Here is a 16,016-nt window from a genome sequence, read left to right as displayed (position 1 = left end):
CGATTTTGAATTTACTGTAAATAATCCATGGGTTGGATCCAGGTAGACTTTTTGTGCAGTGTCACACATTTCTCCCCCTTACTAAACCCCTAGTCCCATATGGTTTCTGTACATTAGTGAGTGAAGGGGGCTTTACCCTTTTTCACCAGTGGAAATTCTAGATGGGATCCATTCCCATGTTATTCCAAGATGGTGACCATCACCATGGTCAGCTGTATGTAATAATATAAAGCACGTTTAGTGTAGTGGCTAAGAGCAGCAGACTCTAAACTGCAGAACTGGATTTGATTCCCTGTTCCTCCACATGAAGCCAGCTGAGTGACCTTGGGCCACTCTCAGTTCTCTCAGAGCTGTTCTCTTAAGAGCATTTCTCAAAAGAGTTCTCTCAGTCCCACCTACCTCACAGGGTGTCTGTTATGAGAAGAGGAAGGGAAGGAGATTGTAAGCTATTCTGAGAATCTTTCAGGAAGTGAAAAGTGTGGTATAAAAACCAACTCTTCTTCTAATATAAAAACAACAGTAAAATGTTTTGTGCAAAATGTTGGGGGGGGGGGGTTACAGTAAGAAAAAATTAATGTGCTACAATTTGATGTCATGAGTCTTAGATAAGGCAGGATAGAAATATTTTCAGTCAATAAATAAAAATACAGTAATATTAGCAACTACAACGAAGTGTGTGCAGCAATTAATACAGCTCTGCCTTTACTTTCAGGTTCATTATAATGTTGGCAAAAACTTGGCTGATAAAGGCAATCAAAGTGCTGCAATCAGCTATTACAGGGAGGCTGTAAGGTAAGAGTCACTTCTTTTTAAAAAAAAATGAGCAGGAAGAAGATTTAGGATCCTGTTTCATCGACCAGTAGGAGAGAGAAGAGGACACAATATCCTGATAGCAATTTGATTTGGAATAATGCTGACTTCTCTATAGATTTAGGTAAATTACTTTAAAAGCTCAGCATCAACAAAAGAGAACACCACAATGCATTAAGGGTTGTACCTTACAAGGTCAGCTTTTCATCATGTTTGATCTTCTTGCTGTCATTGGAAGCTATATACATTTTTTTTTAAAAAAAACTGATTCAAGGGTTTTTGTTTTGAAATATTATAAAACGGTGGTATAAACAGCCAGTTTAGAATATGGTATGAAATTTGATCATTGTGACTAGAATGACATTGCATATTACTGGAAGTGGTATGGAAACCCCAGAAGTATTTGAAAGGTATAGAAGAAACATAGGAAGCATTGCAAACATGGCAAGTTCTTGTTGAAAATGATCCTTTTGAAGGACTTGATAATAAGGAGTGGTATTTATTTTTAACAGTACAGTTTCTTAACAAAATATGGTTTGTATTATGGCTAAAAATGCAGTCCCTAAAACAATGCTTGAAGCAAGCCCATGCTTACCATGAAGGACATGAAAGGTATTACTTTGGACAGCAGATTCCCAAGAGGGCGCAATTTTCCTGCCTCAGGCTTCCCCTTGTCTATTTTTTAAAAATGGCTCCAGTCCGGGGCAGGGGGTGATGGTTTGATTTGTGAATCGGATAGTCAGAATGCCTAAGGCTGCCACCAGTTGATATAAAATGGCAGAAGGGTTTGAAAATTGGTGACTGTGTTGTGAAGTTGAAAGAGAATGAAAGCATTACCTCTTTCCAACTAATAATTCTTTTTTATCTTTTCAATTCCAGACTGAATCCTAAATATGTGCATGCTATGAACAACCTGGGAAACATCTTGAAAGAAAGGAATGAACTCCATGAAGCTGAAGAGCTTCTCTCACTAGCTGTACAAATACAGTGAGTTTTTAACAACAATTTTTAAAAGTCCAGTTGTTGCACAAATGATATAAAAAGAATCTTTCACTCCATATACTAAGACAAATATGGCAATTTTGGCTAGGCCTGATTTTGCAGCAGCATGGATGAATCTAGGAATAGTACAGAATAGTTTAAGAAGATACGAAGAAGCAGAACAAAGTTATTGGACTGCCATCAGATATAGAAAAAAGTATCCAGATTGTTACTACAATTTAGGACGCTTGGTAAGTGAATTTAATTATATTTATGCTAATGATTCCAGAGATATATTAAGCTGAAGTGGGTTTAAAGTGACAATGCTATGACAGATTTAATTTTTGTAGGAAGTCAGACTTCATCTAGTGGTGCTTATTTCTGTGTAAACAAATTTAGGATTGCTTGTTGCAGTTTGAGTATGATAAAGGCCAGAAATATACATCGAGGATCACTTTATGGCATTAATATCCAGGTACTTTGCCATCTTCTTCAAGAAATCAGACTTTGGAACCTCGGACAAAATAATCTTATGCAGAGTTACTCCATTTGAAAGCGAAATAAAATAAATCATTTCATTGGGCTTGGACTGATGAAGTAAATCTGCAGAGTTGAATTGCTATATTATAAATGTTCCCTGTGGGGAAAAAGATCAAATGCATGTACATAGTGGGGAAAGACCAGAATTCTAATTCCTATTATTATTTGTTATTTCCAGAGCCTACATTAAGTAAGTGCTGTACAGAAATGAAAAGTCACAGGCTCAGCTGTCAGGTTTCCATTCTAACCATGCAGTTCTAACTGCTGCTATTCTAAATCCTTTGACTTCTGGGATCTCAGCAGAGCTTAACTCTTCTTGGGGTGGTAGTGTAAGAAAGTGAGAAAAAGGAGTGGACTGCTTATTCTTCCTTTGTAATTTGGTTTAAAATTGTTGATCAGCTATGACTCTGAACGACAACCTTGAAACATTGCCGCTTTTCAGTTTGGTTGCCTTTTGCTTAAATAAATCAGGCTGTCATCTGATATGACAAACCTATTGATACATATGTTTATATGCCCATAGATGGACTTATGTCCAAGTATTTTTTCTTTTTCTTCGATACCCAGCTGTCTGTTGGCCACTTGTATTCATTTTATATCCAGGAAGCCCCATAGGACAAACCTAGAAAACAGTTCCATGTTCCTCATTTCAGTGGCTATAGCTGTCTTTTGGATTGTAACCAGAGTTCACAAGTTGTTCATCTGGGACTGGTGGTTTGAGAATTCCTGTTGCTTTATTTCTGCGCTTAAGAGCTCCCAAAAATATGATTTGTGACTGTAAGGATGTATTCTTAAAACTGAAACAGTGCTGAAGATTTCTAAAAAGGAGTGGAGGGAAACCGTAGACGAGGGATAGGTATTTCTCTTAAAATAATTTTTAATTTTAAGATTGGCTATTAATGTAAGAATGGGTGAACTACACAGATATTTAAATCTACTTGGAGCCAGGGTGCCCTTCCCTTGCTGGTTATCTTGTTGGGAAGGAGATGGTACAACTACCCAGTAGCCTTCGATCCTCAAGCTAGGACCAGGTACATACGCTCACCATACATACTGTTCCTTGTCCTTCCTAAGTCAGTGAAGCACAGGGACTAATTTCATAAATTTAATATATTTCTCAGATGAGAAATCTTTGAGATTTTGTGGCATGGGATTGTCACACTTGCCCCTCCAACTGCACTCCACTGGGCCCTCTGAAATGTTTTCCCCAGGAGTCAGCAGACCTAAGGAACAGCATCAGGGACATAGTGGGGGGCTGCAGTGAGAGGGCAGAATTGGTGAAATAGCTGCTGAAAATTAAAGTATTCCTGAAGGCACAGAGTTGTTTTCTTTGTGTAACCTGAGTGCTGTAGAGCTGCAGCTCTTGTGGAGGTTCACACACATTACTTGATTTCTCCATGTTTGATATGGTATACTTCAGGCCTTGACAAATTTCCCTTTGCTGTAGAAGCCAGTCCAAAAACTTAGAAGCTAGACTCTTTTTTCCATTTTCAGAGTTTTGTACTATATATTTCATAATTATTGCTACCACAAAAGCAAATCCTAACCCATTTACAGTCTCTTGTAGTTTTATTAAAGCTATGACAGAAATGTTGTACATAAACAAATATAGGTTGTTATCACTACAATACAAAAAGCTAATCCCTACACATAGTCTGCCCCGACCTGGATGGCCCAGGCTAGCCTAGTCTCATCACATCCCAGAAGCTACACAGGGTTATATGGGGGAACATCAAGAAAGTCCAGAGTTGCTACACAGAGGCTGACAATGGCAGATCACCTCTGAATGTCTCCTGCTTTGAAAAACCTATGGGATCACCATAAGTCGGCAGTGATGACGGCACTTTCCGCTGTCACCAACCATAGCCAAGTAACTTCTCCCTTATTTCTAATAATTGCATTGGTTTAAAAGCTCAATTGAATATTGGAGCCAGTATATAAAGCAACTGATTAGGAAATGAATTGATCCACCACTGCTGGTTGGAGGAGAGTTGACATATAAACAGGCTATAAGAACTTCATGCACATGTATTTTTATGCCATATAAGAAAACATACGCTGATGTGAAAGGATAAATAAACTTTGCATTTGTCATTGAAAGACACAACAATAAAATCATTGTTAAAAGAAAAAAAAAACTAAGCACCACAGTGAAATTCCTAGACCCCATTGCAGCCTGGTGCCTGGGATTTGTCAATGCCTGGTATACTTGATAATTGGCCTTTAAACATGTGACTCCCCTGAAAATCAGTATATCTGTGGTAGTATGAAGGTTCTGTTGGTGTCCCTTATATCTGTGATGTCTCATTCACACACGTTTCACAAGTTCAGAGAAATGATCCTTTGCCACATGGGTAGATAAATAAACTTTGCCAAAATGTCCACCTTTTCATGAAACTTCCTAATATTCAGCCTTTGAGAGGTGATGGATTAGCTCAGTTGTTCTGGTGCTCCTGTCCCTCCCCCAGCATCTCTGACTATTATCAGAGAGAGAGAACCATTCAGTTCAAATTGTCCTGTCTTTCCAAACAGTGACTTCTATAAATTTGCCTTGAGAACTTATCTACAAAGTATATTGCTTCTTGCTGTTCTGGCTCATTCGTATACCTGATTTATATTCTTTGCCTAGAGGAATATGAGTTGGGTGTGGGATCTGAATAAAGATCTAACATATTCAGGACTGCATTTATTTGCAAACTGTGTCACTTTCAGTATGCTGATCTAAATCGCCATGTAGATGCACTGAACGCATGGAGGAATGCCACTGTTCTGAAACCACAACACAGTTTGGCTTGGAACAACATGATTATATTGCTTGATAACACAGGTAGAGTATGAGATTTACACTTTATTATTCAAGTAAGTCGTTTGTTTGGATTTGGAATGGTATAGCGTAGCCTGATCTTGTCAGATTTCATAAACTGAGCAGGGTCGGTACTTGAATGGGAAACAACAAGGAAAGCTCTGCAGAGGAAGGCAATGGCATGCTACCTCTGCTTAATCACTTGCCTTGAAAATCCTATGGGGTCTCCATAATGGCAGAGCTGTGACTTGAGGGCACTGCACACACATACACACACGTTGTTACGTACTAGTTTTATTGTTCTTTCACTCCCAGAATAGTTCTGTAGAGTAAATACTAGTATGCCATTTATATGGGAGCCACAGTGCAGCAAACCAACTAATTCTCAAATAGAAGCTCCTACTACATCACACTGCATATTGCCTCTGAACACTGTATATTGTCTCTGAATCTGTTTTGGTGGTCTACTATTCAAGGGGGCTGAGAGTTGAGGTTCTGTGCTGTGACTTTCAGTGATCAGTTGTTCCTCCATGTTCCAGGAAATAGTTCTTGCTGCCTCATATCAGGAACATATTTATTTATTTATCTATTGGACTTGTGCCCTGCCCTTCCCCGCAAGTGGGCTCAGAGCAATTTACATCATAATACACAGGGCTGGAATTCTAGCTGGAGCTCTTTTGCATATTAAGTCACACACCCCTGATGTAGCCAATCCTCCAAGAGTTTACAAAAAAAAGCCTTGTAAGCTCTTAAAGGATTGGCTACATCAGGGGTGTGTGGCCTAATATGCAAAGTAGCTCCTGCCAGAATTCCACCCCTGATAATACACAATAAAACAATTCCATAAAAAACATCAGCACCTTGCAATTAATTCTAACAGAATTAATATTTAAGAGACCAATTTAAAAAATTTGATAGCGATTATTTCATTCCAGTTTGTGCTAGACCCATTCCAGGTAGGGGCAGTGGAGCATTTCAACAGTATAAATCAGCCGCTCTGGGCACCAGTTAAATAGCGCCATGGAGCAACTGAAAGGGGGGTGAGCATTGTTGTTTGACATCTGCCCTGTGGAATTGCAACAAATCCCACAGGACCCTGATCTCAGTTGGGAGCATATTTCACCAGGACAAGGGCAGAAAAGGCCCTGGCTCTAGTCAAGTAAAGGCGGGTGTCTTTTGGGCTGAGGACCACTAAGCGGTACTGGTCAGAAGAGCGCAAGGCTCTTTGGGGCACATACAAGGAGAGATAGTCACGCAGGTATGCAGGTCCCTGGCCGCCTAGGGTCTTAAATGTTAATATCTCTCCCTTCTTCTAAGGAGGTTGTTGTAACTTATATGGTTGAAGCGCTCCCCTATCCATTTAGTTGCAAGTGTTTGAATCGTTCCTAAAATATGCCTTTGGCATTTGAAAAACAGCACTGAATTTGAAAGACAATAATAAATTAATGGTTGTGGTTGAGCAACCCAGTCCAGCAGTTAGCTCTGGGCATGGGAGAGCTTCCCTGCCTATAATAGTTATCTTTACGCTGACGTCAATAAAGTAGCCATGTTCGCAGGAATGGAATGTGTTCAGTGGACAGGAACTGGAGCAGGCCATAGGGACAAAGTCTTCTCACAACAGTTGTTTTGATTTTGGAGCAGTTATTCGTCTGGAAGAAACTTAAATGCAGTCAGATCATTCAGTGCCATCTTCATAAAATGATAAATGTATCTGTTGCTTCATTTTGTGTTTCAAATCATTTCTGTTTACAAATCATCAGCAGAGGGCAACTCAAGTACCTGTCAGTCGACTAACAAGCCGTCACTTCAAGCTGCTGGCACTCAGCCCCATGTTTTTTTTATCTGGGGTGGAGACCCAAGGGCACCATCCAAAATGGTTTGGTGCCCTGCCTTTCAGCATGGGCTCACATCTTCCCAACTTGGAAGCAATTTTGGATTTTCCAGATTTGTTTGTGAGCTTGCTGAAATCACAGACCAACGTGAACTTGTTTATAATCAATACAGATATTTTAATTTCAGTGTAAATATATGCTTGATAGCTAGGGAATATTTCAGTTCCTCACATATTTGAAAATACAATGAAAAGACAGACTGATCTCTGTGTCTGAATATGCTGACCACTTCTTTTGCAGGGTTCAGGGTTATTAATTGTATACCATATATACAAAGTAGCCAGGCTGTTAACAATGTTAAAATTACTATTCATGTTTTCCCTCTCTTTCTCTGTATTCCTAGGTAACTTGGCACAAGCGGAAGCTGTCGGACGGGAGGCTCTAGAGTTAATACCTAATGATCATTCTCTTATGTTTTCACTGGCAAACGTACTGGGGAAATCACAGAAATATAAGGTACCAAAAGCACTTCTACGGTAATAATTACCTTGGAGGATGCCTCACAAGTAAATATGACAGAAAATAAGATGTGAATACTGCATGTATAATTACATTACTGCATTGATAAACAAAGGCTTATTTCTATGAGTATTCTTCCTCAAATAAGATTAGACCTTGATACTACTTCACTATTCACCAAGTTTTAAAACAATATATATCTGCTTGTTTAGAAAATGTACATGCCACCTCTATAGACCTGCTTGAGATGATTTATGGCTAAAATAAGATCATTTAGAAAAAACCCATGACATGAAACAAACACTGAGCAACCTGAAATTATATTGATAAAACATTCCTCAGGCCAGGAACAGCTTTAAAAGATTTTTTAAAACCCTTAGTTTAGAAGCTTGGGATTTGATCTGAAATCTAAAGGAAAGGCAGGCACAAGGAAAGTCAAAAAGGGGAGAGCATTCCAATTGTGAAGTGCCACCACTGAAGAAGCCCTCTCTCTTCTTACCACCCGCCTCACCTATGTAGATGCAGGCACAGAAAGCAGGGCTTGAAAAGAGGATCTTACCTGGTGGGCGTGACAGTACAGTAGAAGGCAGTCCATCCATGGGACCCCATTAAGAACTGAAGCCTTCACTGTCTTTGTTGACAACTTATCTCTTTGGTCACAGTCTTCCTCTAGGCACTAATAGGGCAAGTTGGACTAAATATGTTTATAAATGTTGTTTGGAAAGGATATTGTTTGTGACAATACTTCTGGATGAAAATTAAATACAGCTTTGGCCAGTCAGCCATAAAACAATTTTAGGCCTTTTGTTAAAAAAAAAAAAATCTAGTCTGACATTCTGTATCAAGAATGTCAGACTAGATGTTTTCTGTATCAAGATGTTTTCTGTATCAAGTTACTCCTTTTTTTTGCCTACAAGCACTGGAATTGGTTTAGGCAGGGTTCTTCTACACATCTGCCATTTTGTGCATTTTTACAGTTGTAGAGTCAGTTTTTCTTCTTCTCCACATGCCTTCAATAATGGGGATTTTCAGGAGGGGGTGCTGTCATCATTGGTTGTTATTGGTGGCATAAAAGCACCTCCCTCTCCATTTTTTTTTTTACAGGGCCCTAAAATTGTGATAGAATACTGTAGTGTTGCAGTGTCACTTTAAGCAGTTTCTCCAGATTCCAAGCTTTCATTTAAAAAATATATAAGTCTCTAGCCCTTTCTCTAGGTGATATGTCATTTTAGAAAATTAAAATAATTTTTAAAGGGAGGGATAGTTTAACAATGACAACAGTCTGATCATTGAAAAATGGGCTGGAGTTGGATGGGACAAAGAAAATGGATATAAACATTATGCACTAGGAAAAAGCCAATTCAAAATCAACTTCCAGAAAAAACATCAGGGTAAAAGTGGTCTCAAGAGTTGGGGAAAAGTGGGGGGGGGGGCACATTAAAGGCACAAAAATGCATGCAGAAATCAGGGAATAAACTGAAGCAGTATGGGGCCAGAACCAACAAAAAACAACAACACAAATCACACCTGGAAAAGCCCATGGTTCTTTTTCAGTAAAGGGGAGCCGTTTAATTTGTTAATATATTTCTTGTATGTCTTAACTGATTGGATTTTACAGCTGTAAAAATACAGCTTTTAAATAACTGTGGGTAACTACTGCAACCCTATAGAAAGGCAGGATATAATTTTTTTAAAAAAATCTCTTGCTGCAATTTCCAAGTAATGTAACTGCATGAAAAATAGTCTTATCAGTTTATTTGGGACTAAATTCAGTTAAGTGTAAGAATGCTGGTTGGAAGTGGCAATTTCTGTGAGCAGCCAGTTGATAATACTGTCCACAAGTGTTTTTGTGTTCTTACTGGCACTAGAGTAATTACTCTTTAATTGACAGCAACTACCAGAAGACAGCTGGATCAGGCTGTGAATTACATTGTATGTATATCCATTAGAGGAAAGTAGAAGTGTGAATGCGCATGGAAAAAAAATGGTGACATAATCATGTTAATAGACCACAGAGCATGAGGTAATTGATGGTGTTTGGTTGTACTTGACATTGTGTGCACTACAAAAAATGCTGGTCCTGTTGATCTCTTTTTCTGAATTATTCAGGAATCAGAAGCTTTGTTCCACAAGGCAATTAAAGCCAATCCAAATGCAGCCAGTTACCATGGTAATTTGGGTAAGACATTTTACAGTTCTCCTAGTGCAAACTTGGAAAAAAAAATCAGACACACTGCTTGTACTTCTTTTCAAGTCCATTGTCTTAAAAACTACTGTTTTTAAAAGCATTCTTCCGCTGGCTAGATTTCTATGCTGATGACTTGCTAAACAAATTGCCAACAAGAGAATGGAGTTCCAAGAATGCAGAGGCTTACTTGCATTGTGTGATCGACCAACCAGGCAGTGCATTGCATCCCAGAGGTGGCTGCACAGCAGTGGTGGCAAACTGGCTCTTTTGTGCTGTGCTTGCAAACCGCCGTGAGCTCTCCAGATAAAAACAGCAATTTATAGCTCTAGCACAATCCGCTCTTGTCATTCCTTGGCCCGCTTAGCTCCCAAACGTGTCTTCTCCAGCTGGCAACGGAACAGGCTGCCATGGTGCCGACAGCCAACTGAATGTTTTAATGTTTTCTAAGTAATTGGCAAGATTGTCTATTCTTCCAACCACATTGCTAACAAAAAAACTCCTCTTTTTGCGGTTTCAGCTGTGCTGTACCATCGCTGGGGGAATCTTGACTTAGCCAAGAAACACTATGAAGTCTCTCTGAAGCTTGACCCCACAGCAGCTGGGACCAGGGAAAACTATAGTCTTTTAAAAAGGAAACTGGACCAACTGCAAAAGAAGGGGTGATGTCTGAGGTTTCTTCTCAGGCTTTGAATGCATACGGCATACCATTTACTGGTAACATGGCTACTAATCACCAGAGGGAAGCTTTCACCACTCCCTGTCATTTAAAAAACAAAAAGCCCCTATAATTATAGCACCAGCAGTGGAAATACTCTAATGTTTTATGGAGGGTAGCCATCTGAAATAAATTTATTTTACAAAAAGAACAAGGATTTTTAAAAAACATATATATATATATATATATATATATATATATATATATATATATATATGTCAAGTTGGAGCATTAAAAGGAGAGTGTTTCTGCCTTAAAATCTGCAAACCAGTTTTTGAAAGCTGATGAACATTTTACATTGTGGTAACTGGAGCCACAGTCACTGCTTGGGGGGCATGCTAAAACGAAGAGGGTCGTTTCTGAGAGGGGACATATTGAGGATATATGTATTGGTGGCATATGTGAATGCAGCGTAGTATCAAAGGATACCAGTGAAGTGCCAGGATTGTCTTAGCCAACACATTCTTCTTATTTAAAGACATAGGAATTCTGATGCACTGTTGAGAAGATAGGTGGCCCTGTCATAGCGGCACCATCTTGAATAACAAATGTTAGTTTATCTATGCAGAGAGATTGTTTGCTTTAGTAAAATGAAGATCTTTTTTTTCTCATAGGGATATTTTTCTTTAACGCTGTGTGCTACCAATACAGAGGTAGAATACCAGTGAGAGTGGAATAGGTATTTTCCACATCAAATGAGAACTTTCATTCCAAGCCTTTATAGGTTCAGAGTCGACCTTTACTTGTTGTAGTACAATTTGAGGGCAGTGAATTGGATGAATTACAAAGGAGTGCTTGATGTCCAAGCAATAAGCTTCCGCTGTCCTCTGGTAAATATCTTAACAGTGGTTAACCAGAGTTTGTAGCACCTCGGCTGGGGCTGAGATTGTTTTTATAATCAGTGTGGCTTTTTGCTCTGTTGTTGAGCTTCTGGTTTTTGAGCAGCTGCTTTTGAGAGGCTATCAGCCTAAATCCACATGACATGCCAGGTTTTCTTGGATCTTCCTTTTCACCTCATGGATGCTAGTAATAAATGATAGCAGAGAGTCAGTGTTCCTAAGGCATAATCCAAAACTCTCCAAGCACAGCATCTTCCAGGATGCCCTATGTTTGCAAGTAATACCTGACCCTACATCCAAAAAGCTGATTCACATGGAAAGTTTTGGAGTGTCTGAAAAGCGCAACTGATTTGTCTCAAATTTTAAGTTTTAGAGGGTGGAGGATACAAAAAAAATTTGACACAGCCACCTCAAAATCTTGTGTAAACAACTCCCAGATACATAGATCTGTTATTTCCTGTTTTATTTAATGACTTATACCACTCAAGACAGAGGGTTGGATCCAGCACAGTATTTTCATGGATGCAAGGATTTCTGCTCATGGAGCATGACTTTGTTAGCCTTTTCCCTTCTGCAGCACCCTGAAATGCTCTGAGAAATTCTGTTCTTTGAGGGCATTTTGAGTTCACAGAAATGCTGTGCTGGATTCAACCCAGAATTTGCCTAAAGTCAGTGAGACCATATGAGCCCCCGCTCCCCCCATTCTTCCATTCCATATTATTCCTGGTGCTGCCTGAAATTGCTGGTGTGGAAGTCAAAACCAAAAGCTGCCTTTTGTGCTGATGTGTATATGTGGAAAGGCAAATTTTGCTGCCAGAACTGTGTTCCCCTCAGTGTTAAAAAGTCCAGTCTTGTGAGAACGGATACATCTGTATCTGGGTTTAAACAAAGAAAAAGATTATTACAATGTATGACAGCATCAGACACCTGTTATTCGACGGAGGGTCTGAGATCAGCCCCTCCCACCTCCCAACATGTGGTTATAAATGCATCATTCTTCTGAAATCAATACTGTTTCAGCTGTTGTAATGGACGATTTTGTGGGAGCAACCCTAGCAAATCTCAGAAATTAGACCCATTTATTTGATGGAGTTTGTTCCCAGGAAGATGCTCTTAGGAGACCAGCCCGAGTCTCTCACGCCATATGAATAGATCCAAGTGGGCAGCCGTGTTGGTCTGAAGTAGTAGTACAAAGTATGAGTCCAGCAGCACCTTAAAGACTAACAAAGTTTTATTCAGAATGTAAGCTACGAAAGCTTAAATTCTGAATAAAACTTTGTTGGTCTTAAAGGTACTACTGGACTCCTACTTTGTTCTACGCCATATGAATGGCTTTAATGAAAATACAAGATTGTACATAAGCACTCACTCAAAACAAAAGAGTGTAAACTAGAAATACAGATTATTTCTGAGGTATTATAAAGATTTTGTTAAATACTTCCCCCTAACATGAACCACTTCAAAGTTTTCTCAACTGAGACTTCAAATGTAAATCAGCTTGATTGTTTGCTGTAATGTCTGATGTAGTTAATTCTCTTAGTTTTATCTCCATTGGCCTGCACTATTCATTCTGTGTTAACCCAGAACAGCATTTTACATAGAATGTAAAATGTGTACAAAGGAATGCTTTAAAGTTGTTTGTTCATCTAAATTAAGCATTTTATTTTTATTTTTATATGCAGAAAATATTGGAATTCCTGTTTTTTTACAACATTTGTAAAACAGATTAATATTTTCCATACTTAATGTTCCAGTTTGTTTGAAGAAAGTTGTATGTTCCCTTTCCCAGCACTGTAATGTGAATGTAGTCCTATTTGAATGTGTTGACTATGCAAAAGTTTTGAATGGGGAACATGGATGAGATGTACAGGTCATTGAACATATTGTGCAGTGGCAAATCTGTGTTTGCCACTAAGCGAAAGTTGAACAGGAGCTGCAATCGAGGTTGGCAGGGCAGTGTTTGCAAACACATTTTTATTACATGCACACTTTACATTTTTATCTGTACAGTTAAAACATTTTCATGCACCTAAAAATGTAGTGTCTAAAATAGACTTGCATTTGGAAATAATTGTTATTCTGATAATTCAGTTTCTGAATGGCTTTAATACAATGCAAAATTAATAATAATAATAATAATGTATAGATGTTACTGGGTAGGAAATCTCCACCCCTGCTACCACTATCTAAATAATGTCTTTATTTCTTTTTTAACAAAATTCCCACAGGTCTGGATGCCTTGGCCCTTAAGTTTTGTATCATAATACTTTATGATACTGTACTGATTATGTTGTTCACAATCCATCAGAAGCACTATTGTGGCTTCACACCATCCTTTATAACTGGGCCAGTCACATGTCTGATCCAGATGGGACACTGGTCTTAATTTTTTTTTTTTAAATCTATCCTTACCAGTGACTTAAGTACTATTTTTATTTCGGAAAAGGCTTCTCTTATAGCTTTGTACAAAACAGCTGACTGTACAAAACTCTTACATACTATCTAATGTGACAAAGGTTTACATTTATGTGATGAAAGATTGTCATAAACATCAGCATTTTTAAAAAAACAGACACCAAGTCTAGGCCTTTATAGGAGAGAACCAGTTGTATAGTTTTGGAACACTGTGTAAAAAGTTTGGTGATACAGTCAATGTATGTCAGTCTGTTATGTATTATAAATTTATTCAGGGCTTATCAAATGGTGTATGTATGTTTGTGTAATAAAAAGCATGAGGACTTCTAAACCAGTGGCTCGCAACTGATGTTGTAGTCTGAGTAGTCCTTGTTTAATGTTTTGAGTTTTAACAAGTTATTACCACACATCAAGCTGCCTTATACAGAATCAAACTACTGGTCCATCAAAGTCAGTATTGTCTACTCAGACTGGCAGCAGCTTTCTGGGATCTCAAGTGGAGGCCTTTCACATTACCTACCACACATTCCGTTTTGTATTAGTAATACAAAGTTTGAGGACATTTCACTTGTTATAAAGCCTCATTTATAGTTTGGCTATTTGTAAATGAATTATAGGTTAAAAGCGTCCTGTTGAATACTGATAAATGTACAGTGTTTCAGTAAGCACAGAATGTTAATGCAGTGAAGAAGAGGAAAAGGTAATACCTGTTGACACACAAACCCCTCGTTGGTGTGGAAATTATGTATTCTTGTATCTACACACCCACTTTTATGGCAGTTGTTCTGAGTCTTAATGGGAATTATTTTGCCACACTTGAAAGCATTAAACTGGCATTGATTTCAGCGAGTGAAGTACGTTGTTACCTCTGACCTATGGAAATCCGCGTTAAGTAGATCAAATGTTGTGTTTTTGAGTCCCCAGCATAAAGCATCTAGCTCTAGCTTCATTTTCAAGAGATCCAAAGGACCCCACCACCATCACTGGTTTAATTACCACTTCCAATACTGGGAGCCCCAAAAATAATTTGTGAGACATTTCAATTCAGCTACACTGTCAAATTAAGAGTATATTGTATCCAGGGTGCACATTAAGACAGCCCAACTCCCCTGCTTGCCTGCTTTGCTTTTGCAGAAGGTTGTTACAATTAAAACTTTTAACATTTATCAGGATGAAAACTCATTTCAGATTATTTTATGTAAGGATTAGCCTGGTGGAGAAGATTAGGTTGAAGGCTGGGGGCAGGGCGTTACTCTAATTGTTTCTTCTCTGCTCCTCCACTAAATCCTCATAGATCCCCAACCTATTCTCACTAATAGATGTGCTAGATTTTGCTACTGTTTCTAACTTCTTCCTAGTGAGATGCATATACCTTCTAACTGCATAGTGAACTTTGGAGCCCTTTTTTTGCAGCATGGCATTCCACAAAATGGATCCATGATGTTTGTGAGGCAATCTGCGACTATGTACGCAATATGTGATTTGATTGTGAGTTTGGGGTGACTCAATGCATAAATCCTGAGGATGCGCTCTACAATATGATAGGGTTTTTTTTTTCAGTCATATGAGTTTATGAGAATCCATGTTTTTGTGCCATTGTATCACCGCAAAGCATTGGAACCATGTTTTTTTATGACTTTAACATATGATTTGGTACTGAATTTGGGAGACTTCTGTTTTTTTAAAAAAAACTAGAGGATCCATGTAGGCCTGTTTTTGCTTTTTTTCCCTGCTCTGGCTGAATGTGCTGAAATCTATTTTGAATGCATGTCTTACAGTCTTGTATCAATAAAGTAAGTTATTCTGTCTGGAGCGGCTTTTGTGTCTTAATTTTTTTCCACTTGCTGCGGACTTCAGCAGTAGCAAAGTGAAGCTGCAATAATCACTTTGTTAAACCCTTCCAAGCCTGGTGAGCAACGAGAAGAGGGAAAATATTCACTTGTAGGATTTTTCACAGGCGCGACAAGCTCAGCGGTTGCTGCCTCCTGTGGCGATGCCTGGGAGACCCTGGAAAGCATCTCGCGTCTTTTCTCACAAAACGGGGTTTGCTTCGCTATTCCTGTTACGACCGTAGCTGCACAAGTAAAACGAGAGGTTATGGTGCTTGAAGGATTTAACAAATGGGCTCTAGCCCCTGCAAGTTTATGCTGGGAATAAAATCGCATTAGGTCTTTAAGGCACCACAAAGACTCCTTGTTTTATTTTTGCATCCATAGCTTCTGTATACTAAGTAGGCTTCCTTGTGTTCAGTTGAACTTCCTTCTGAAGAAACATCACTAGTATGATGTTAAAAATACGACTGTATGTGCATGCGATTATTTGGCAGAGAATTATTTACGTGACTCGAGATCAGATCTACAGTACACCAAATTCT

General features: G+C 38.7%; 1 protein-coding gene across 2 annotated transcripts in view; it reads left to right on the top strand.

The window, feature by feature from the left end:
- Window positions 1-10,539, top strand: part of TMTC4 (transmembrane O-mannosyltransferase targeting cadherins 4) — a 57,841-nt gene extending 47,302 nt beyond the window's left edge. Inside the window, exons 12-18 of one of the 2 annotated variants that reach the window (XM_060233670.1) lie at window positions 713-792; window positions 1,690-1,797; window positions 1,901-2,042; window positions 5,044-5,158; window positions 7,370-7,482; window positions 9,595-9,664; window positions 10,191-10,539. In XM_060233670.1, coding sequence (XP_060089653.1) covers window positions 713-792; window positions 1,690-1,797; window positions 1,901-2,042; window positions 5,044-5,158; window positions 7,370-7,482; window positions 9,595-9,664; window positions 10,191-10,336 — 774 coding nt within the window. In that variant the 3' untranslated portion in view covers window positions 10,337-10,539. The remainder of the gene's footprint in view (window positions 1-712; window positions 793-1,689; window positions 1,798-1,900; window positions 2,043-5,043; window positions 5,159-7,369; window positions 7,483-9,594; window positions 9,665-10,190) is intronic. The other variant, XM_060233668.1, reaches the window with a different exon arrangement.
- The last annotated feature ends 5,477 nt before the right edge of the window (window positions 10,540-16,016 follow it).

Source organism: Heteronotia binoei, chromosome 3 (assembly GCF_032191835.1).
Source record: "Heteronotia binoei isolate CCM8104 ecotype False Entrance Well chromosome 3, APGP_CSIRO_Hbin_v1, whole genome shotgun sequence".
NCBI classification, from domain to species: Eukaryota; Metazoa; Chordata; class Lepidosauria; order Squamata; family Gekkonidae; genus Heteronotia; species Heteronotia binoei.
The sequence above is the reverse complement of the archived record's forward strand: the minus strand, read 5'-3'. Positions and strand labels throughout refer to the sequence as shown.